At 42.8% G+C, this 24,788-nt stretch overlaps 1 protein-coding gene across 1 annotated transcript; it reads right to left on the bottom strand.

The window, feature by feature from the left end:
• Window positions 1–1,221: 1,221 nt before the first annotated feature.
• On the bottom strand, window positions 1,222–22,881 carry LOC106566743 (dysbindin). The gene is made up of 4 exons (XM_014135092.3): window positions 22,327–22,881; window positions 7,727–7,876; window positions 7,307–7,450; window positions 1,222–3,867 (listed from the first exon to the last, which is right to left on the bottom strand). The coding sequence occupies exons 1-4, from the start codon at window positions 22,373–22,375 to the stop codon at window positions 3,605–3,607; spliced, it is 606 nt and encodes a 201-aa protein (XP_013990567.1). The 5' UTR covers window positions 22,376–22,881; the 3' UTR covers window positions 1,222–3,604.
• Between the last annotated feature and the right edge of the window lie 1,907 nt (window positions 22,882–24,788).

Raw genomic sequence — 24,788 nt, 5'->3', positions numbered from 1 at the left:
GATCTTTCTTATATCTCTCACATATAGGATAGACACTTCATAACAAACTTCCTTTAGATTTTTGGGGGACTATCTGTTGTTCCATGTAGTGAGTGTGTTTGATAGGGCTAATAGCAGTAAGGTCAAAAATTATTTGACAGGGCTTAAATGTATGGGTTAAATACCAAACACTGAGCATTGGGAGGTCTGTGTGACTGGCAATGACATCTAACAACTATTATAAACTTGACTAAATGACCTGAACTTAGTTTCAGATCATGTTACAAACAAAATACAAGCGTATGAAAACTGTACAGAGCATCCAATAAAGTTGAAGGTAACACTTTACTTGGATAGTCCATCTGTACGTCATCTACAGACTATCAGTTTGCATGGCTTTTTATGGCTTTTTATAAGTATCAGAATAGCGTTGTGCCTACAGGTATTTTCTGTACAGTACGTAAAACAATTATATGCTTTGTGTCCTGGGGATGTTGGCTAGAGTGAAGGCTAGAGATGTTTTAGCTGAGGTTATTCCCAGAAGTGAAAAGGTATGGATATGACTTCAATCGTATATTTTTGTTTTTATGCAGGCCTACTGTGAACAGTATAGGGACTGCGTAAACCTGTTCTTCTTAGTGTCTTGATAGTGTGGGAATCACTGAATTAATCCAAATGCTACGTATCAAGTATACTTTGAAGTCAATGAGGCAAAGAGTCATTTGTTGAGAGGTACTTAACGACAAACTCCTCCCTTCTAAATTACCCAAGATTCACACCCAGATGTCACGCAATCTAAACCCTATGACTTCTCTCTCATTTCTCATTAGGTAAAAGTACCTGGAATAACCTTCAGTTTCAATCCTGTTCTCATCAGAAGCTCCAGACTTGACACTAGCGCCCCAGGCTTAAAACAACTTGCCTGTGACTAACTTTTCTATTTTCCACACAACCTCAACTCCAGGAAGAGATTCCTGAGGTTGGAAATCAGACTGAAAGCTGGTTGGTCCTCATCTTGGCTCTGTTTTTTAATGTGATTCCCAGACTGTGACGTGGAGGTCATTCAAATAATTTGTGATCACATTTTAACATAGAGGTATATAGAAAAAGAATTCAAGTCTCAACTTGTTATTATATGCTCACAGCACTGTGTCAGAAGGAGACCCCAAAACATTTTTCTAGTAGAGAGCTTGAGGAACACACACACCAACATGTACGGCACTCTAAAAAAAAGAAAAAAGATTGTATTTCTAATGTAATTTATTTGTTTCGCAATTGTATTCATTTTATTCTTTATCTTGATTGGGAGCTCATAGAGAGAGGGAAGTTATACACATAACCATGTTTTCCACTGTCAAAAAAGGACCATTATAAAACCAGAAAGCACATGCACACTCACAAACACAGTCACATTCATGGTACTCCGATGAGAGGAGTACAACCAGACAACATGAGGCTGCTCTCTACTGTTCTCTTGCAATGAACACACACATGCATGTATGCGCACACCCACACACACACCCAGGCACACACCCACCCCCCCACCCACATACACACAAACCATTCCAGCTTGTTGATATACTCTGACATCCGAAAAACTGGCATAAACCACTTTGTGTGCCAAGTTTCTACAGTGTCTACATATCCAACATTCAGCTCAATAGGAGGCTACAGGGAGGAAAGACGCCCTGTTTGTCCTCACAAGACTTGCTTCATGCATAGATAGGCATACAATTTTATCTGAAGTGCCAGGGAAAACACTGGAAATGATACACCTCATAGCAGATTATCAGAACTGTACAGAACATACAGTACATTTACAAAGTGGCATGCATTTCATGGTACTCAGATGAGATGAGTATAACCAGACAACATGAGGCTAGGGACTGTGGCTCACTCCTACTCTCTACTTTTCTTTTACAGTTAAAACATCAGTACGTACTGAATTAAAACGGTGGGAAATCTTACCTTGTGATGGCAGGTATGGGTGCAGGATTTTGCTCCATCCAAGCAGAAACAAAAGTCTGGGTAAGGTTACGCCTCCCTAGTCTAGTAGCTAGTGACATGAATTGTCTGAATGAGACCAAGGCCTTTACCAATACCAAGGTGTTGTTCTGGTGTTGTTCTGGTGAGACATTGCCTTAACTCATTCTGACATAGGGGAATGCCACACAGGGATGATTGTACTTCTAAATACCACTCTTAAATCTTTCTGACTCTCTTAAAGGGGCAAGCTGAGGTATGGGGCTGGAGAAATTGTTTACTTTGTTTACAAAGTAAAACAAGCTTACATTTTGGGTTCTGATGAGGTACGACAGTTGAGCTAAGCTCACGAGGCATTTATAAGTTCTTCAAGAATCAATGGGTACATGTCATTAACTTATACGTAAAAAAATGTATGTAGCTACTGTAACCTACCTGGTTAAATAAAGGTGAAATAAAATAAATAAATAAAGATAACTGACTTAAAGATTTTAAATGGCCGTGATCAAGGTGTCCTGAGCTGGAGGGAATAGCAATAGCAGAAACCAAAGAAGAAAATCCAGTATGCTAATGTAGACTAGTGTGTGTGTGAGAGTGAGAGTGAGAGTGTGTGTGTGTGTGTGTGTGTGTGTGTGTGTGTGTGTGTGTGTGTGTGTGTGTGTGTGTGTGTGAGTTGACTGTGTTATGTTACTACATGTTGGATCCTCTGTCAACTGTCACATAAAGGGAGGTAAATATCTTGACTGAGAACAAATGAAACCAAACCGCTTGAGACTTCCACTACTAACTGTTCCAAATCATGCAGCAAAGAGTCATGTTAGAATTCAGTGTTTATATAGCAGCATAAATGAATGGATAAGATTGGATCTAGAATGTAGTCTCACTAAAGTATTTGTTCACAGGTTCTCATGTGAGACAGACATCTATCTGGACATTCCTCCCTCAAACAATAATATTCTGTGTATGATAAATATTCAGAACACAATATTGGCACATTGATAATGGTTGAACACAATACACGTATATTGCTCTGAAGCAACAGGAGAAAAAACTGTGAAAACTGAGTGTTCCTTATAATAGTGCTAAGTAGAAACAATGACGCGTCATCAATAAGTAGTTTCATAGTTACGCAGAGAATCAATTCCCACTGGGCAAAAACTGGTTGCATCAACGTTGTTTCCACATAATTTCAACCAAAAAATGCAATCTGATGACATTGAATCAAATGTGGAAAACTGATTGGATTTGCAAAAAGTCTTCAACGTAAGGGAATTTAGTCTTTCTTTCACCCAACTTTTCACCTAAATCCAATGACATGGTGACATATTTTGTTTATTTCATGTTGAATTCACATTAGTTGACATTTCAACCAAATGTAAATAAACATTTGACGTTTAAATGATGTCTGTGCCCAGTGGGTTGACCCATAACAACACACCAAAGAATAACAAGGGTTGTCCATGCTAGGGGTTTTCCACAAAGAATTTCAGGGGCGTCCACACAGTAACATGTAAAGAGGAAGTGATGGTACTGTATATGTATGGATCTCCAAGTTAGTCTGTTTACCCTCTCCTTGTTGTCATTGACAACAGTCAGAACAGTTGAGTGACTTGTGTCTCTATGACAACGGAGCGGACAGGCCTCACTTCTCTTCATCTTCTTCCTCTGCCTCTTCATCTTTTGTTCGAGGCACGGAGGTCAGCAACAGGGTGTCTGCGTGCACCTCCTCGTCATCTGATTGGACCACATGGGTGTCGGTCCCGTCCCCGCTGGTGTCACTGGAACCGGAAGAGGTGGATGACATGCGAGATTTTGACCCGTGGCGAATGTCGCAAGTTGGCACACGCTCCCTGTAGACAACTTCTTTACTCTCGTCTTCCTCGTCTTCCTCTTCATCGTCTACCTCTGGTGTGGGCCAGAGGAGCAGACAGAAGACATGAGTAGAAAAGAATAGGAAAAGGAACAAACATCATGACACTGAGGTTCAAGGCATAGAAATGATATGAAAAGGACTGTAATTACCACTGAAAGGAATTTGTATCAACCCAGACAGTCTTTGTTGGGATCATTTGAAATGTCACTTACAGTTACCATCCTTTCACAGTACCTCACAATTTTCTCAGTGCTGTGTAAACAACAGGATGTCATCAGTCGCACTGCCATAACATTTGAGATGGAAGTCTTATGTTCTGTTGATACCGTCTCTATTATTAAATCAAATGCAATAACAGACTGATGAAGAGATGGTAACACTTTATTTGGATAGTCCATCTGTAGATGTTCTACAGACTATCAGTAACATTTCAAGTGACTATTGTGGTATCCCAGGAGGTCTACCCTGGGGGATGGTAATAGAGGGGAGGTACGTGAGGTGACGTTGGCTCCCTCTGCTGGGAAAACGGGAGCTGGGCACCCCGACACGGACAGCTCCAAGTGGAGGTAACTAGGGGAAAGTGCCAACCAGCCGTGGAGGCCAAATAAAAGGAGGACTGTGGCACACCGCGAGGGAGAATGGGGAAAGACCAACACTAAGCAAAAGTAGAGGAGAAGGACCACGCCAAACCTAAGTGATTTTCTTTGTTACTTTTATTTTCTGTCGTAGTAAAGTTGTTTTTGCTGACTAAAACCTCCCTGTCTCTGTGTCAATCTCTGCACGCTTTACCACACTATCTACTAACCCTAGCCCTAACCTTAATCCTTATTCTAACCTTAACCCTAGCCTTAACTCTAATCTTAACCTTTACCCTAGCACTTAATCTAAACCTTAACCTAACCTTAGCAAGCAGCTGCTTATCAACAGATCGTCAGTTGCTTATCAACAGTTACTTATCAACAGACAGTATGACCATCTGTAGAGCAAATAAAGTGTGACCATATATCCCTTGATGATAGGTGGGGCAAACCACACGCTTTCAAGTGAACATTGCTCAAATGTTTGTAATGAGTTTCTAGTGGGTGTGATGGGTAAACCAGTTAATGACAGTAATATTGGCTCTAATATAGAATTCATGAGATCTATGTCTTCAGTATGTCAATAGTGTCTAACAAATAAAGTTGTTCCTTTCATACTGAGTTATTGATATATAAAACAAACCAAAAGGTTTGCACCAATTTCCTCCCTGAGAGTCTCTCGATACACCTGATCCCTCTCTATCACCACAGTGATCTGATGCCAGGGTAAATTCAGGGTAAACAAAACTGCTTCTGAAAACAGAATCCCTATTTTCCATACGTCAGTTTGCATGAAAGAGAAACACAACCTTTTCTGGGTGGTGCAGACATTTCACACACACATAATACAAAAGCAGTTTCAATCTCGTGTGTCATACTTCTAGCTTTAGTTTGCATCTTAAATGTGATAATGCACCAATCAGATTGTGAAGTGTCTGTGCGTGAGGGTAGAGCAGCGGAGTTTTGAAAAGGACAGGGGTGAGTTGATAAACCTGTAGGGTCACAATGTCAGGAGCAGGAAAACCAGAGAGATAATAAGGTTCCATTCTAGAACAGCTACACTCTACCAAAGAAACACTAGACTAGAACCACTAGACCACCACTAAAACCCCCAATAGAACCACCACTAGAACCACCACTACAACAACTAGAACCACCACTGGAAGCACTAGAACCACCACTACAACCACTAGAACCACCACCAGAACAATCACTAGAACCACCACTACAACCACCAGAACTACCACTAGAACCACTAGAACCACCACTATAACTACTATAACTACCACTAGAACAGCCACTAGAACCACCACCGGAACTACTAGAACAACAACTAGTACAACAACTAGAACCACCACTGGAAGCTACCCCTAGAACCACCACTACAACCACTAGAACCACCACCAGAACAATCACTAGAACCACCACTACAACCACCAGAACTACCACTAGAACCACTAGAACCACCACTATAACTACTAGAACTACCACTAGAACAACCACTAGAACCACCACCGGAACTACTAGAACAACAACTAGAACAACTAGAACCACTAGAACCACCACTAGAACTACTAGAACCACCACTAGAACCACCACTAGAACCACCACTATAACTACTAGAACTACCACTAGAACAACCACTAGAACAACAACTAGAACAACTAGAACTACCACTAGAACCACTAGAACCACTAGAACCACCACTAGAACTACTAGAACCACCACTAGAACCACCACTAGAACCACTGGAACCACCACTAAATCCACTAGAACTACCACTAGAACCACCACTAGAACCACCAGAACTACCCCTAGAACCACCACTAGAACTACAAGAACTACAACTAGAACCACCACTGGAACCACTAGAACCACCACTGGAACCACCACCAGAAGCATCACTAGAACCACTAGAACCACCACTAGAACCACCACTAGAACCACCACTAGAACAACTAGAACCACCACTGGAACCACTAGAACCACCACTGGAACCACCACTGAAACTACTAGGCCTATGCACTCAAGTACAGAACAGCTCTACATTTTAGTTCAGAAGAGACTGGTCATTGTTGGAAGAGTGTGGCCATCCTTTCATGAAACATGAAAACATGTATACTTTTTTGATATACTAAATATCTTAAAATGTCTAACTGTAAGTCGCCCTGTAAAAGAGCTTCTACTAAGTGACTAAAATGTAAATGCAAATGTCACCAAAAAAAACTGTTTTTGCAAGGTAGTCTCAACAGCACCCCATATACGGGAGGAGGGCAATGTTTGTCCTCTAGCTCCATTGACTCCAGTTCAAACCCAGGGAGAATGAACAGGTAACCAATCAGATCTCATGCGTTAGCAAGTACTTTTTTCTTTCCCATCCAATCAAATGATTGAATAATTTCACATGCTGTAGCCCACATGCGTGATTCATAAGATTAATATAGGGAGAGAGATTTGTAATTCAGAGAAGAATACATAGACATTTTCAAGTTAGCTAAGCATACCATATCTAGCATGTTTCACAATGGAGTTATTAATTTCCAAAAGGTAAGACTGTGTTTTTAATTGTGCTGCTACTGTGCATACATGAGCTTGTTAGCTAGCGAGCGCAGGGAAATTACTAACAGCTTAAAGAAAAATATGTTTTTTTTCCCAAAAAATGTCCTCGATCCTCCTCAAATTCTAAGTATAAAGTCACTACTGCTTTTGTTCCTTTTTATAATGACTTGATTTCCACTCTAGAATGGCTAATTGTACATTCCACTCTAAAAAGAAAATATCTCCACATTTAAACCTTATTTTAAGAAACGAAGTGTCCAATTATGGGCCCCCTCCCCTAAAAGCACACCTGGTAAGTATGTTATTTATGGGGCCAGGAAGGTGGCATAATTACCTGGTAAAGGGGAGGCCAGTGGGCTGTTGTTGGCCCCAGAGTTGAGGAACACATCCAGAGCTTCCTGGTCAGAGATGTCCATGAGGTCCATCTGCTCCAGCATGTCCACGTTCACCTCCATAGAGGAGATACTGCCCATGGGAGCTGTATGGACAACACATCACACTCAGATGCTGGCTGTATATTTACTACTTATCATTAAATCAATTATGTGCTGTTTATTTGGACTGTAATGTGCGTTCTAATAAGTCCATAGATTACATAATAGAGGCTTATCCTTTGTGTACGTGTTTAGCTATTCTTGTGGGGACCAGAAGTCCCCACAAGAATAGTTAAAGAACCAACATTTGACCAAATGGGACAGTTGGTTGTGAGTGTGCGGGTGTGGGTGTGTAGGTGTGTGTGTTGAACATCTCTCACGTTTCCTGCTGTCAATGTGCAGGTGGGCTGAGGACAGGAGGATGTCCATATCGTGCTGATACACCTCCTCAAAGAAGCGCTGTCTCTCCCTCAGCTTCAGATGCTGGGCTGAGTCATTGTCCAACACAATCTGAGAGTTGTCTGTCTCCACTAGCAATCAAAACATAACACATACAGCCCAAATGTCACTTAAACTCCTCAACAGGTATGTGTTGTATAGGTTGACGTTTGCATTGTCAGGCCAACAGAGGGCGGTAAAACATCAACATTTTCAGCTTGGGACTACCTGGATGTATTGGATTGCATAGATATCAGTTTGAGAAAACCCATCTAAAACCCATTTAAAACACATGGGATATACTCAGGATGAGGAGACCAATAACAATGCATTTCTTTGAACATGTAATAAAACATGTGCTATCACAGACTGGAACATGTTCCGGGATTCTTCCGATGACATTGAGGAATACACCACATCAGTCACTGGCTTTATCAATAAGTGCATTGAGGACGTTGTCCCCACAGTGACTGTATGTACATACCCCAACCAGAAGCCATGGATTACAGGCAACATTCGCACTGAGCTAAAGGGTAGAGCTGCCGCTTTCAAGGTGCGTGACTCTAACTCAGAAGCTTACAAGAAATCCCGCTATGCCCTGCGACGAACCATCAAACAGGCAAAGCGTCAATACAGGGCTAAGATTGAATCATACTAAACCGGCTCTGATGCACGTCGGATGTGGCAGGGCTTGCAAACTATTACAGACTACAAAGGCAAGCACAGCCGCGAGCTGCCCAGTGACACAAGCCTACCAGATGAGCTAAATCACTTCTATGCTCGCTTCGAGGCAAGCAACACTGAGGCATGCATGAGAGCATCAGCTGTTCCGGACGACTGTGTGATCACGCAATCTGTAGCTGACATGAGTAAGACCTTTTAAACAGGTCAACATACACAAGGCTGCGGGGCCAGATGGATTACCAGGATGTGTGCTCCGGGCATGTGCTGATCAACTGGCAGGTGTCTTCACTGACATTTTCAACACGTCCCTGATTGAGTCTGTAATACCAACATGTTTCAAGCAGACCACCATAGTCCCTGTGCCCAAGAACACAAAGGCAACCTTCCTAAATGACTACAGACCCGTAGCACTCATGTCCGTAGCCATCAAGTGCTTTGAAAGGGTGGTAATGGCTCACATCAACACCATTATCCCAGAAACCCTGGACCCACTCTAATTTGCATACCGCCCAAACAGATCCACAAATGATGCAATCTCTATTGCACTCCACACTACCCTTTCCCACCTGGACAAAAGGAACACCTATGTGAGAATGCTATTCATTGACTACAGCTCAGCATTCAACACCATAGTACCCTCAAAGCTCATCACTAAGCTAAGGACCCTGGGACTTAACACCTCCCTCTGCAACTGGATCCTGGACTTCCTGACGGGACGGCCTCCAGTTGGTGAGGGTAGGTAAAAACACATCTGCCACGCTAATCCTCAACACAGGGTACCCTCAGGGGTGCGTGCTCAGTCCCGTCCTGAACTCCCTGATCACTCATGACTGCACGGCCAGGAACGACTCCAATACCATCATTAAATTTGCCGATGACACAACTGTGGTAGTTCTGATCACCGACAACGACGAGACAGCCTATAGGGAGGAGGTCAGAGATCTGGCCGGGTGGTGCCAGAATAACAACCTATCCCTCAACGTAACCAAGACTAAGGAGATGATTGTGGACTACAGGAAAAGGAGCACCGAGCACGCCCCCATTCTCATCGACGGGGCTGTAGTGGAGCAGGTTGAGAGCTTCAAGTTCCTTGGTGTCCACATCAACAACAAACTAGAATGGTCCAAACACACCAAGACGGTCGTGAAGAGGGCACGACAAAGCCTATTCCCCCTCAGGAAACTAAAAAGATTTGGCATGGGTCCTGAGATCCTCAAAGGGTTCTACAGCTGCAACATCGAGAGCATCCTGACCGGTTGCATCACTGCCTGGTACGGCAATTGCTTGGCCTCCGACCGCATGGCACTTCAGAGGGTAGTGCGTACGGCCCAGTACATCACTGGGGCAAAGCTGCCTGCCATCCAGGACCTTTACACCAGGCGGTGCCAGAGGAAGGCCCTAAATATTGGCAAAGGGCAAAGATCCCAGCCACCCCAGTCATAGACTGTTCTCTCTGTTACCGCACGGCAAGTGGTACCGGAGTGCCAAGTCTAGGACAAAGGGCTTCTTAACAGTTTTTACCCCCAAGCCATAAGACTCCTGAACAAGTAACCAAATGGTTACCCGGACTATTTGCATTGTGTGCCCCCCCCCCACAACCCCTCTTTTACGCTGCTGCTACTCTCTGTTTATCTTATATGCATAGTCACTTTAACAATACGTTCATGTACATACTTCCTCAATTGGCCCGACCCCGGCCCCGCACATTGGCTAACCGGGCTATCTGCATTGTGTCCCACCACCCGCCAACCCCTCTTTTTACGCTACTGCTACTCTCTGTTCATCATATATGCATAGTCACTTTAACCATACCTACATGTACATACTACCTCAATAAGCCTGACTAAACAGTGTCTGTATATAGCCTTGCTACTCTTATTTTCAAATGTCTTTTTACTGTTTTATTTCTTTACTTACCTACCTACACACACACACACACACACACACACACACACATACCTTTTTTTGACACTGTTGGTTAGAGCCTGTAAGTAAGTATTTCACTAAGGTCTACACCTGTTGTATTCGGCGCATGTGACAAATAAACTTTGATATGATGTGATTTGATTTATGCATTTCTTTCGCAAATGAAATTAGGAATGTAATTTATGCCATTTCTCTGGAGCCATTCTGAAATCCAAAATGTGGGTAACAAATTGCAGTCTATTCCCAGGAGAAAGGGAGGACACATGTCCCCAGGCACACCTCCAGTCAGTCCTGTCCTGTCCTGGGCTAACCAGCTGGGGTTGTATAACTGTGTTATGTCCTCCTCAGCACACTCCAGTCACACTCCCACTGGGCCCAATGAGCTGACACTGTGACTCATGTCACCCCCTGTGTGTGTGTGTGACTGCGTGTGTGTGTGACCTTGTATGTGTGACTGTGTGTGTGTGTGTGTGTGTGCATGACTGCATGTGTGTGTGCATGCAAATTACCTGACATTGGACTTGGCTGTGGATTCAGCTAAACATTTAAACACTAACTTCTGCCATCTGAGTGGCCATCCTTCTTCAGAGTTATTATATGGTCTGTTTTCACGCTGTCAATCACAAGTGTCATCAATCAACACTCAGCCTGATACTGAAGTTAGTAAGTTGTCACTCATTCCTTCTAGAAGCCTGTAATTCGCTCATTCGTTGGAGGCAGACTCCAGTTTGTTAGACCAACTGTTGATATAGGGGATATTACCATGGAGAAAAGATGCATTCAGCCTGTATATTTAATAAAGAAAGAGGTTGAGAATTTTTGCTGTATTTAACCATTTCTGTGAGGTCTCTCGGCTTTAGGAGTCAGGCTGAGAGTTATGTGTGTCTCGTGCCATGCAGCCTGGGTTGTGCCCCATGCAGAAGGGCACGGGGTTGGAGACACCCACAAACCGGGGGGGGGGGGGGGGGGGGGGGGGTCGCTCTAATAAGACAGTCACACAGGAATACCACGGCAACTAAGAGACGGTTGATGATGACTTGACTGTACAGCTTATGTAAACTACAGCGCCCTTAGCCACCGAGCCCACGGATCTGTCAAAGAGGTCCCACACATATAGGCAAGCAGAAACACACACGGGTGTGCACATGCACGCTGCACACACACACACACACACACACACACACACACACACACACACACACACACACACACACACACACACACACACACACACACACACACACACACACACACACAAACCCACGCATAGGTACAAGTCTTCATGTATGCCTCTGTGTTTCTCTCCCTGACCTGGCCCTTTGTAGGACACTATGGATGTGAAGACTGACTTTGAACCAGTGTAGGTGGCCTCCATCCACAGAAGATCAGTTCAGCTCAGTGTGAGATGAAAGAATGAAGTTGAAATGGTCCCCTTGGGGAAGCCACCCACTCCCTGCCTCTGCCTTAGTCCACTAATGATGTTTCAACATGTAAAACTATTAAATGAACTGGAATATCATCTAAACGTACCCTCATCATTTCTGTAAGTTGGCTGGCTCAGACAAGGTTCCACAGATAGATACTCATTAATCAGAGGCATCTGAATCAAATGTAATGACTGATCATGTTATAATGAGCGTGGTGTAATAATGACGCATTCTCCATTCATCTCTAAGTGGGAAACTTCAAAGACTGGGCTTGACGTTCAGGGCCAGTTCAGTCAAGGGTAATGAGACTGAGTCAGGCACTGAGTATGGGAGTTCATTGTTCAACTTGCCATTAGTGATTATGTATATGTCAAGACTCATCAGCCATGTAGAAGTATTTGGGAAACTGCTGTAAAGTATGTAAGTTTGGTAACACTTTAGTTAACGCCCAGTGTCATAACACATTATGACACGGTCATAACCTGTTATAATACGATCATAACACTGTCATGACACATATATTTAGACCTGTTGTGACATATATTGCGTTATTTTATGGCTGGTTATGACAACAACATTATAGTGTAAAAACCCACAAAACCTATCACACAAGGCAAAACATTCCATTACACCCTAGCCTACTTGTCAACAGTCTGTTTATGTTGTATAACATTTTGTTAATTATCATTGTAATTGCTCACACATCGATGTCAGACATGCACCTACCCCAATGCTCTGTTGCTGATGACTGGGATAAATGCAGGAGCAGATTTCAGGAACAGGAGAAGACACCCTCTTTTTGACTGATGACTGACATAAGGGCATGTACTGTATGTGATAGACCTATCTGGCTTATATGATTATGATGGCCATAATGCTTCTTGACTGTGTCATAAAGTGCATTTTCTTAGTTTAAGTAAAGTGACACAGGAGGGTCATAATGCTTCTTGACAGTGTCATAAAGTGCATTTTCTTAGTCCAAGTAAAGTGACACATGATGGTCATAATGCTTCCTGACAGTATCATAAAGTGTATTTTGACGTCGAAATTGGACGTCTTTCCATGTCCTGAGGACGTCGGGAAATGTCTTCAAAACCGGCCAACAGTGAGTGCTATTACCATCAATTGGACTTGAATGTGACTGTGAGACCCCTGCAGCATCTGTGTCCTGATATATGCCATGGACTTCTGACACACTGTCTTATGCAACTGTCCAAAATAATAAGCCAATGCATGGTTATACAATAATGCGACAAAAGAACACATAAGTCCCAGTGGCTTTTCTTCAGAGCACTCAGCATTTCCGCTGGGTAAGTGCTTCCGTTGACTGTTGAGTTTGGGTGCTCACATAAACCAAATATGCATTTAATGGAGGTTCCCATTCTCCTTTGGTGATTGTGTCATGTTATTACTTTTATCCCACAAACTGTACTATTAAATGAATGCATTTTCATGGTTACATGTTTTTCTTAATCTGTTGAGACCAGATGGTGAGGTCAGAATACTGCAGCCAGGCCAGAGTTCTGTTAGTGGGTGTTCTGTGACTAACACACAGTTAAACACTCAGTTACAGTAGCTGTTGCCTAGACATGATACATGTAAATCCGTATAGTCTGTACCCATCACACAGTATCTATAAGTGTATTTATGGACATATTCAATCAATCCCTATCCCAGTCTGCTGTCCCCACATGCGTCAAGAGGGCCACCATTGTTCCTGTTCCCAAGAAAGCTAAAATAACTGAACTAAATGACTATTGCCCCATTGCGCTCACTTCTGTCATCATGAAGTGCTTTGAGAGACTAGTCAAGGAACAAATTACCTCCACCCTACCTGATACCCTAGACCCACTCCAATTTGCTTACCGCCCCAATAGGTCCACTGACGATGCAATCACCATCACATTGCACACTTCCCTATCCCATCTGGACAAGAGGAATACCTATATAAGAATGCTGTTCATTGACTACAGCTCAGCATTTAACACCATAGTACCCTCCAAACTCGTCATTAAGCTCGAGACCCTGGGTCTCAACCCCGCCCTGTGCAACTGGGTCCTGGACTTTCTGACAGGCCACCCCCAGTTGGTGAGGGTAGGAAACAACATCTCGCTGATCCTCAACACTGGGGCCCCACTAGGGTGCGTTCTCAGCCCTCCTGTACTCCCTGTTCACCCATGACTGCGTGGCCATGCACGCTTCCAACTCAATCATCAAGTTTGCAGACGACACTACAATAGTAGGCTTGATTACCAACAATGACGAGACAGCCTACAGGGAGGAGGTGAGGGCCCTTGGAGTGTGGTGTCAGAAAAACAACCTCTCACTCAACGTCAACAAAACAAAGGAGATGATCGTGGGCTTCAGGAAACAGCAGAGGGAGCCCCCCCCCATCCACATCAACGGGACCGTAGTGGAGAAGGTGGAAAGTTTTAAGTTCCTCAGCGTACACATCAATGACAAACTGAAATGGTCCACCCACACAGACCCGATGTCACAGGAAGGCCAAAAAGATCATCAAGGTCAACAACCACCTGAGCCACTGCCTGTTCACCCCGCTATCATCCAGAAGGCGAGGTCAGTACAGGTGCATCAAAGCTGGGACCGAGAGACTGAAAAACAGTTATCTCAAGGCCATCAGACTGTTAAACAGCCATCACTAACATAGAGAGGCTGCTGCCAACATACAGACTCAAATCTCTGGCCACTTTAATAACTTCACTTAAAACCTCTCTAGGCTAGGCGGGACGAATTCGTCCCACCTACGTAACAGCCACTGCTATCCTGTGGCGCGATTTTCAAAACCTTAAAAATCCTATTACTTCAATTTCTCAAACATATGACTATTTTACAGCCATTTAAAGACAAGACTCTCGTTAATCTAACCACACTGTCCGATTTCAAAAAGGCTTTACAACGAAAGCAAAACATTAGATTATGTCAGCAGAGTACCAAGCCAGAAATAATCAGACACCCATTTTTCAAGCCAGCATATAATGTCACCAAAACCCAGAAGACAGCTAAATGCAGCACTCACCTTTGATGATCTTCATCAGATGACAACCCTAGGACATTATGTTATACAATACATGCATGTTTTGTTCAATCAAGTTCATATTTATATCAAAAACCAGCTTTTTACATTAGCATGTGACGGGGAATTCGCTAACATTTTACTAAATTACTCACGATAAACGTTCACAAAAAGCATAACAATTATTTTAAGAATTATAGATACAGACCTCCTCTATGCACTCGATATGTCCGATTTTAAAATAGCTTTTTGGTGAAAGCACATTTTGCAATATTCTAAGTACATAGCCCAGGCATCACGGGCTCGCTATTTAGACACCCGGCAAGTTTAGCACTCACCATAATCATATTTACTATTATAAAAGTTTGATTACCTTTTGTTGTCTTCGTCAGAATACACACCCAGGACTGCTACTTCAATAACAAATGTTGGTTTGGTCCAAAATAATCCATCGTTATATCCGAATAGCGGCGTTTTGTTCGTGTGTTCCAGACACTATCCGAAATAGTAAAGAAGTGACAATAAAATTCTAAGTATTCCATTACCGTACTTCGAAGCATGTCAACCGCTGTTTAAAATCAATTTTTACGACATTTTTCTCGTAGAAAAGCGATAATATTCCGACAGGGAATCTCCTTTTCGGCAAACAGAGGAAAAAATCCCAAAGGCGGGGGCGGTCGGGGTCACGCGCATAAGCCAGTGTCCCTTGATCGGCCACTTGAGAAAGGCGATAATGTGTTTCAGCCTGGGGCTGGAATGACGACATTCTGTTTTTTCCCGGGCTCTGAGCGCCTATGGACGACGTGGGAAGTGTCACGTTAGAGCAGAGATCCTTAGTAAATGATAGAGATGGAAAACAAGTTCAAGAAATGGTCAGACAGGCCACTTCCTGTAAAGGAATCTCTCAGGTTTTGACCTGCCATTTGAGTTCTGTTATACTCACAGACACCATTCAAACAGTTTTAGAAAATTTAGGGTGTTTTCTATCCATATGTAATAAGTATATGCATATTCTAGTTACTGGGTAGGAGTGGTAACCAGATTAAATCGGGTATGTTTTTTATCCAGCCGTGTCAATACTGCCCCCTATCCTAAACAGGCTAATAAAGGTATCACTAGTCACTTTAAATAACGTCACTTTAATAATGTTTACATATTATATTACTCATCTCATATGTATATACTGTATTCTATACCATCTACTGCATCTCACCTATGCGCACGGCCATCGCTCATCCATATATTTATATGTACATATTCTTATTCATCCCTTTACATTGTGTGTATAAGGTAGTCGTTGTGAATTTGTTAAATTACTTGATCGATATTACTGCATTGTCGGAACTAGAAGCACAAGCATTTCACTACACTCGCATTAACATCTGCTAACCATGTGTATGTGACCGATACAATTTGATTTGATTAGATTTTGTATGACATTACTGGTCATAAAATAGTAACGTCTAAGACCACAGCAACATAGAATAATGTCACTAGCAGCAAGGCCAGCAGTCTTAACATAGTTCTGGCTCTGATGGCAAAACAATAGCCAGCAGCAGATCAGCAGTCTCTCTTTCTCTCCCTCTCTCTCTCTTTCTCTCTCTCTCTCTCTCTCGGTCTTCCCCCTCTCTCTTTCTCTCTCTCCCTCTCTCTCTCTCTCTCTCTCTCTCTCGGTCTTCCCCCTCTCTCTGTCTCCCCCTTCTCTCTGTCTTCCCCCTTTCTCTTTCTCTCCCTCTATCTGTCTCCCGCCTCTCTCTGTCTTCCCCCTCTCTCTTTCTCTCCCCCCCTCTCGCTCTATCTCTCTCCACAGACCAATGTATGACAAACACATACTGGCAAGGACCTGTTCAGTGACTAGAGCATGTCAAAGACACTTTTCTGGGTTAGCCTCCACTCCAGACAAGCTATTGTGACTCAGTTTCAAGCTCTCATCATCCTATAATACGACTTTGGAGACATAACATCACTCTGAGTTAACAGAACACCTCAACTGCTTGTACAGCCCAGAGTAGTAGGCCATTACCCCAACTTAAGCCATCCACAGAGCTGGCATTGGTTGGATCCAATGAGTTACTCTCCGCCATTCCACAACACTTCTGATCCATAGCAAGACCTCTGCCCCCTCCAGTCCTCTTCCTTCTGTCTCACCCCATACTGGGCCATAATTACCTTAAAGCCCTCCGTCACTGACATAACGCATAGACAAGCCCTCTAGGTTTTACAGTGATCCATTTTTTAGACCCATTTTTTTATTTATCCTTTATTTAACTAGGCAAGTCAGTTAAGAACAAATTCTTATTCAATGTTATATACACTGAGTGTACAAAATATTAAGAACACCTTCCTAATATTGAGTAGGGGCATGGACTCTACAAGGTATCGAAAGCCTTCCACAGGGAAGCTGGCCCATGTTGACTCCAATGCTTCCCACAGTTAAGTCAAGTTGGCTGGACGTCCTTTGGGTGGTGGACCCATACACATGCTGTGTGTGTGTGTGTTTGTGTATGTGTGTGTGTGTGTGTGTGTGTTTGTGTGTGCGAGTGCATGTCAGTAAAATAAAAGGGACAGTGATGTTACATAACCCAAGTGTCTGTGCCTTAGTGTACTTTATGTCTGATGTTTTTGTCCTTCATTGTAAAGGCTTTGAGCTGTGAGCTGTGTTTGAGTGTTTACCCCAATAGCACTCAGGCAAACACATGATTTCATGTATTTTAATGCCATTGTGTATATCGAGGTCATCCAAAAGAAGACTAGAAAGTCAGTAATTGTTTATATTTACAGTTTTACAATGTTAAATACACTGAGTGTACAAAACAGGTATCAAAAGCCTTCCACAGGGAAGCTGGCCCATGTTGACTCCAATGCTTCCCACAGATAAGTCAAGTTGGCTGGATGTCCTTTGGGTGGTAGACCATTCTTAATACACACGGGAAACTGTTAAGTATGAAAAACCAGGTGCTTCTGGCACCTACTACCAAATCCTGTTCAAAGGCACTTCAATATTCTATCTTGCCCATTCACCCTCTGAATGGCAAAAATACACAATCCATGTCTCAATTCTCTCCTCCCCTTCATCTACACTGATTGAAGTGGATTTAAAAAGGTGACATCAATAAGGAATCATACATTTAATCTGAATTCACCTGGTCAGTATATGTCATGGAAAGAGCAGCTTTCCGCAATGTTTTGTACACTCAGTGTATTTATCATTATTTCATTACAGAAGATAATCTATTTAACATAAAGAACCAAGTGAAACTGAATAGGACCAAGTAGAACAGAATAGGACCAAGTAGAACTGAATAGGACCAAGTAGAACAGAATAGGACCAAGTAGAACTGAACAGGACCAAGTAGAACTGAATAGGACCAAGTAGAACTGAACAGGACCAAGTAGAACTGAATAGGACCAAGTAGAACTGAATAAGACCAAGTAGAACAGAATAGGACCAAGTAGAACTGAACAGGACCAAGTAGAACTGAACAGGACCAAGTAGAACTGAATAGGATACAACCGAAAACCCTGAGGCAAGCTTCACAATGAAAGACTTTGATTTGCTGCACGAACTCTGCTGGTCAAAAAGCTAATAGATTTCCTTTAGAGATGCATCCATTTTCCTGTGTAGCAGATTAATCTCTCCAAGAATTTCTCCCCAGCATGTAGAGGAGAGGGGGAGGAGGCAGAGAGAGAAGAGAGGGGGATGAGGGGGGAGGTAGTGGTTAAAGGGGCCGGGGGGAGTGGGGAGGCTGACTGGGGGAGCTGGACCACATGATTATCCCTCATCCCCATGGTTACCCATCCGTGATCTGACCCATCTCCTCTCCTCCTCCTCTCCTTCCCTTGCCCACCTCTGGGCTTGTCTCCCTGACCATATCTTGTGAGGGCCAAGCAGTAGCAAACCTGATGTGTGTGTGTGTGTGCGCGTGCGTGTTTGAGAGAGAGTAAGAGAAAGAGAGAGAGTAGAGATTCTCTATCACTTTGACAGTTGACGACCGGCTCACACCCAATCCTCTCCCCTTGGGGGTGCAGTGATAGTCTACCCCACCTCTTTACAGTTTCTAGATGACCCATCTCTCATTATTACTGCCATTATTTACAGACCCAATCCCTCTCCCTCCCTCCCTCCCTCCCTCCCTCCCTCCCCTCCCTCCCTCCCTCCCTCCCTCCCTCCCTCCCTCCCTCCCTCCCTCCCCTCCCTCCCTCCCTCTCCCCTCAGCCACAGCAGTCTGAATAGGGATACATGATTTCTGAGTGTGAGCTCACTGCAGCACCACAATAGCCTGTTAACTATTCCTTCACACAGTCGTATCATTAGCACAACACTCATACAGTAGAGTAGAGCGATAATGGTCAGTTCTACTTCTGCCCTTCCCCCAACCACCATCACCATTAGGGCACTTCAAATACACCATCCTCCCACCCTAAGTCGTTATGTGAGACACATATATCATGGGGCTATGAAGACCTGTCAGTATACATTCAGGCTTAGTGGTAATAGAGTACTGGATGAGATCAGTTATCCATCTTCCTTCTAACTAATCTCTCTGTCCATCTCTCTGATTCCTCCATTTCTCTTCTCCCTTAGTCAGAAGAGGGAGGTCCACTCTATGACCATGGGCTAATCCTGTAGACCTGTATTCCCAGAGTCATTAAAGCACTTCAGTGAGGGGTAAATGTTTGACCTTCATCCCTTCCCAAGGCTGCACATTTAGTTCAATCAGAGCAGGTCTCTAACTCATTCTCCATAACCTTCACAGACACTTAGAATAGAGATGCTAAACCTCCAGAGATGAAACGGTCTGGTGCCAAATAGCCTCACACATACCCCAAGACCAACACTCAAACACATTTAAAGCACAACTTAGGAGTTTTGTTAGCTAACATTAGCTTATTGCAAATTATTTCACTTAGGCCTATTGGAGAATGACTACACCATTATTCACTCACACTTAATCTACTGTCTTTATGACACAATCAAAACAGTATTATTTTAGAGGATTTAGCTTGCTTACCCAATTTGGCTACACTTGACACCTTCTACAGATTAGTGTTAGCATGCTAAGCCGGTAGCTAAACCAGACACCTCTTCCTATAGCTTAGATGGAGGAGGTATGTTATAGCATGTCTAGCCTAAGTCTGTTAGGCAGTCCTTTTCTGGCGTAGTGAAATAATGGTGTTAGAGTGTTAACCCCTTACTATGTGTGTAGCTCAGGCGGCTGGTGTCCGGTTAATTAGGGAAGACAGGCTCATAGTGATCGTTGGAAAGGAATAAATGGAATGGTATCAAACACGTGTTTGATTGATACCCTTGATACACTGCATTCCAGACATTGTTATGAGCCATCAGCAGTCTCCTGTGGTGTGTAGCCTAATGTACATATATCCAAACTGAGACACTCGCCTTGTGGATAACAGTAAGGCAGCCAATAACAGACCCACTGAAGACTCTTATTTTGTTTGTCATGTTGTTTGGTTGGTTGACAATATGTCTGAGTATCTTAAGATATATAGTTCAGCTGTGGGCTGGCTGTGGAAGGGTTAAAGTGAGGTGCCCAGACTGTACTGTCTGGTTCCATATGAACCCTGTGTCCCTCTACCCATTTCCACATTTGGTAGATCTAAAAACAATGGATTGGTTTTCAACAAATCTCTCACACCTATCAGATCCTGCTAGATCAACTCATATTAGGTAGGGAGGTATGGACATGGCGTTGCCTTGGAGAGACATACACCTGTTAGACCATACACCATACTGTGAGAGACCTGAGAACATCTTGCCAGCCAGAGACTGTTACAATCTACCACAGGATTAATTCAACTGACTGTTGCTGATGTCAGACCACCAACTCCTTCAAGTAGATATTCAATCATCTACACTAGGGTTACACTACATGGACAAAAGTATGTGGACACCCCCTTCAAATTAGTGGATTCAGCTATTTCAGCCACACCTGTTGCTGACAGGTGTATAACATTGAACACATAGCCATGCAATCTCTATAGTCAAACATTGGCAGTAGAATGGCCTTACTGAAGAGCTCAGTGACTTTCAACGTGACACCGTCATAGGATGCCACCTTTCCAACAAGTCACTTCGTCAAATTTCTGCCATGCTAGAGCTGCCCTGGTCAACTGTAAGTGCTCTTATTGTGAAGTAGAAACGTCTAGGAGCAACAACGGCTCAGATAGATAAATGAAGATAAATTTTAACGCTACAGCATATAATGACATTCTAGGCGATTCTGTGCATCCAACTTTGTGGCAACAGTTTGGGGAAGGCCCTTTCCTGTTTCACCATGACAATGCCCCCGTGCACAAAGCGAGGTCCATACAAAATGGTTTGTCGAGATCGGTGTGGAAGAACTTGACTGGCCTGCACAGAGCCCTGACTTCAACCCCATCGAACACTTTTGGAATGAATGAATGAATTGGAATGCCGACTGCAAGCCAGGCCTAATTGCCCAATGTCAGTGCTCGACCTCACTAATGCTGTTATGGCTGAATGGAAGCAAGTCGCCGCAGCAATGTTCCAACATCTAGTGGAAAGCCTTCCCAGAAGAGTGGAGGCTGTTAAAGCAGCAAAGGGGGAACCAATTCCATATTAATATCCATTATTTTTTAATGAGATGTTCGGCGAGCAGGTGTCCACATACTTATAGCCAAGTAGTGTATCTTTTAATACTATTCTCCCTCCTTCCTCCTCTTTCTCTCTCTGCAGCATGGATCACATGTGGCGACCTCATGTAACTCTGACCATGGTGATCCTGTGATGGACCACACATGTTCAACAGGAACCAAACACAAACCAAAGTCAACCACATCCCTGCTTATTGTCATTTATCCAATCACAGAGGACCTTACTGGTCAAACACTTTGACAATGTCATCATCAGTTGTACCTCCTTTAACTTAAACCAGGTAGGTGAGGTTTGGATTCGGTGAAGCTGCAGTGAAAATAGCATCAGGTGTATGTATCAAAATGACATTTTCTGTCACCGACCCTGGTGTCAATCACACCTATTGTGGAATACTAACTATAAATGCATCTTAACTTCGGACTAATCTCAGTATCCGTCTCTCTACTACAGTATGTATCAGTTTAAACCAATCTACATTACAGAAAGATGGACAGACAGCTATTAATTAGACATTAATTAGAAAGTTATCCTAAGACAGTTACAGTCTAATATGACTGTCCTACTGAAGCCTAATATCCTAAAATGCTCAAATTAATTTGATTTACAGTATAATTAGGAACACAATTAAAGCATAACTATTAACTTATTGGCCAGAAATGATATGCTTACTGTAAGTTTGGGGAATTTACAGGACAGTGGTAGACACGTGTTTACATAATTGAATATCAATGCACCATTGTGATGAACTCCCTCCAGTCTATTAGGTTTAACTACTACCACTTTCAATTACTTTCAGAGCTGGTAGATATCGGCAACACAAAGTGAGTTACTCACATGACTGACGCTTGTTGTGGTTGGTCGATCCAGACGAGGACGTGGACATGGTCCAATCGAGGGGGTTTGCAGACAGTGATGGAGAATGTCTACCCTCTGTGTATGCAGGTATGTGTGCGAGAGAGGGAGTGCGTGTATGAGTGTGTGTGTCCACTCCTGTCAGAGTTCCAGGACAGGACACTGCGGTGTGTAAAGCCTGGTCATCTAATCTCTAGATCTGTTTAGAATGCTTAAAAAACAAGAACATTTGAGATATGCCTCACAGGAAAACACTCCCTCTGTTCTCCTCTTGTCTGTCCTGTCTGTTTTTTACTCTCACCTGATTTTGCTTTGTAGTTCCCTCTGTCCTCTTTTGCTACTCTTTCTTTCAGCAGCTCTCTCTCTCTCTCTTTATCTCTCTCTCTTTCTCTCTCTCTTTATATATCTCTCTCTTTATCTCTCTCAGACCTGGTAGGGTCGTGCAAAGCGGTGCAGAGATGCAGCTTAGGAACAGAGGGAGAGAGTGTGGGTTAAGGCAGTGCGGCCTGTACCAAGTGGACACCCACAGAGGGGACAGCATGTGATAGGATAAGGTTGAGCAGTGCTTCTTACATAATGTGGAGGAACATACCAGGAGACGTAAAACCCCTCCTCTGTGTAAAAATATAGGTCTGTAATTATCTAAGGGACAGGGTGAAAAGAACAGATGGCTTTGTATCTGACAAATAGTAAATATGAGGAAAATATTCAGCAACTCTTGAAGGAAAATTTAAGTGGATGTCAATTAAAAAAAATGAAAAAATTAAATCAAGAAGACACTTTCATTCTTTAGAGTCTAAGACATTGGGGGAGTGGGGGTGCTAAGCTGACATGGGATTGTTTTAAGATGGACATACTCTGGATCATTTAGCTATTTGATTTTTAGGTATAAAAAAATATATTAAAAAAATATTTGATGAAATATTGATTTTGACTTTTACTACTGAAGCCCATTGAAACACATGTAATATTACATTCATAAATGGCAAAAAGGGACAGTCAAAAAATAAGTAATTAGAAACAAGGTTTTGAAGTGTCTGTCCTAAATATATACAGTACCAGTCAAAAGTTTGGACACCCCTACTCATTCCAGGGTTTTTCTTTATTTTTACTATTTTCTACATTGTAAAATAATAGTGAAGACATCAAAATTATGAAATAACACATATGGAATCATGTAGTAACCAAAAAAGTGTTAAACAAATCAAAATATATTTTACATTTGAGATTCTTCAAAGTAGCCACCCTTTGTCTTTGATGACAGCTATGCACACTCTTGGCATTCTCTCAACCAGCTTCAAAAGGTAGTCACCTGGAATGCATTTAAATTAACAGGTGTGCCTTGTTAAAAGTTAATTTGTGGAATTTCTTTCCTTCTTAATGCGTTTGAGCCAATCAGTTGTGTTGTGACAAGGCAGGGGTGGTATACAGAAGATAGCCCTATTTGGTAAAAGTCTAAGTCCATACTATGGAAAAAACAGCTCAAATAAGCAAAGAGAAACGACAGTCCATCATTACTTTAAGACATGAATTTCAGTCAATGTGGAAAATTTCAAGAACTTTCAAGTGCAGTCGCAAAAACCATCAAGCACTATGATGACACTGACTCTCATGAGGACCACCACAGTAAAGGAAGACCCAGAGTTACCTCTGCTGCAGAGGATAAGTTCATTAGATTGCAGCCCAAATAAATGCTTCACAGAGTTCAAGTAACAGACACATCTCACCATCAACTGTTCAGAGGAGACTGCATGAATCAGGCCTTCATGGTCGAATTGCTGCAAAGAAACCACTATTAAAGGACACCAATAAGAAGAAGAGACTTGCTTTAGCCAAGAAACATGTGCAATGGACATTAGACCAGTGGAAATCCGTCATTTGGTCTGACGAGTCCAAATTTGAGATTTTGGGTTTCAACCATGAAGCATGGAGGAGGATGTGTGATGGTTTGGGGGTGCTTTGCTGGTGACACTTGGATTTATTTAGAATTCAAGGCACACTTAACCAGCATGGCTACCACAGCATTCTACAGCAATACGCCATCCCATCTGGTTTGCACTTAGTGGGACTATCATTTGTTTTTCAACAGAACAATGACCCAACACACCTCCAGGCTGTGTAAGGGCTATTTGACCAAGGAGAGTGATGGAGTGCTGCATCAGATGACCTGGCCTCTACAATCACCCAATCTCAATCCAATTGGTTTGGGATGAGTTGGACCGCAGAGTGAAGGAAAAGCAGCCAACAAGTGCTCAACATATGTCGGAACTCTTTCAAGACTGTTGGAAAAGCATTCCTCATGAAGCTGGTTGAGAAAATGCCAAGAAAGTGCAAAGCTGTCATCAAGGCAAAGGGTGGCTACTTTGAAGAATCTCAAATATAAAATATATTTTGATTTGTTTAACACTTTTTTGGTTACTTCATGATTTCATATGTGTTATTTC

The sequence above is a fragment of the Salmo salar genome, chromosome 13, assembly GCF_965601325.2.
Source record: "Salmo salar chromosome 13, fSalSal1, whole genome shotgun sequence".
Taxonomy (NCBI): domain Eukaryota; kingdom Metazoa; phylum Chordata; class Actinopteri; order Salmoniformes; family Salmonidae; genus Salmo; species Salmo salar.
Note: the sequence above shows the minus strand (reverse complement) of the source record. Positions and strands in the feature narration are given on the sequence as shown.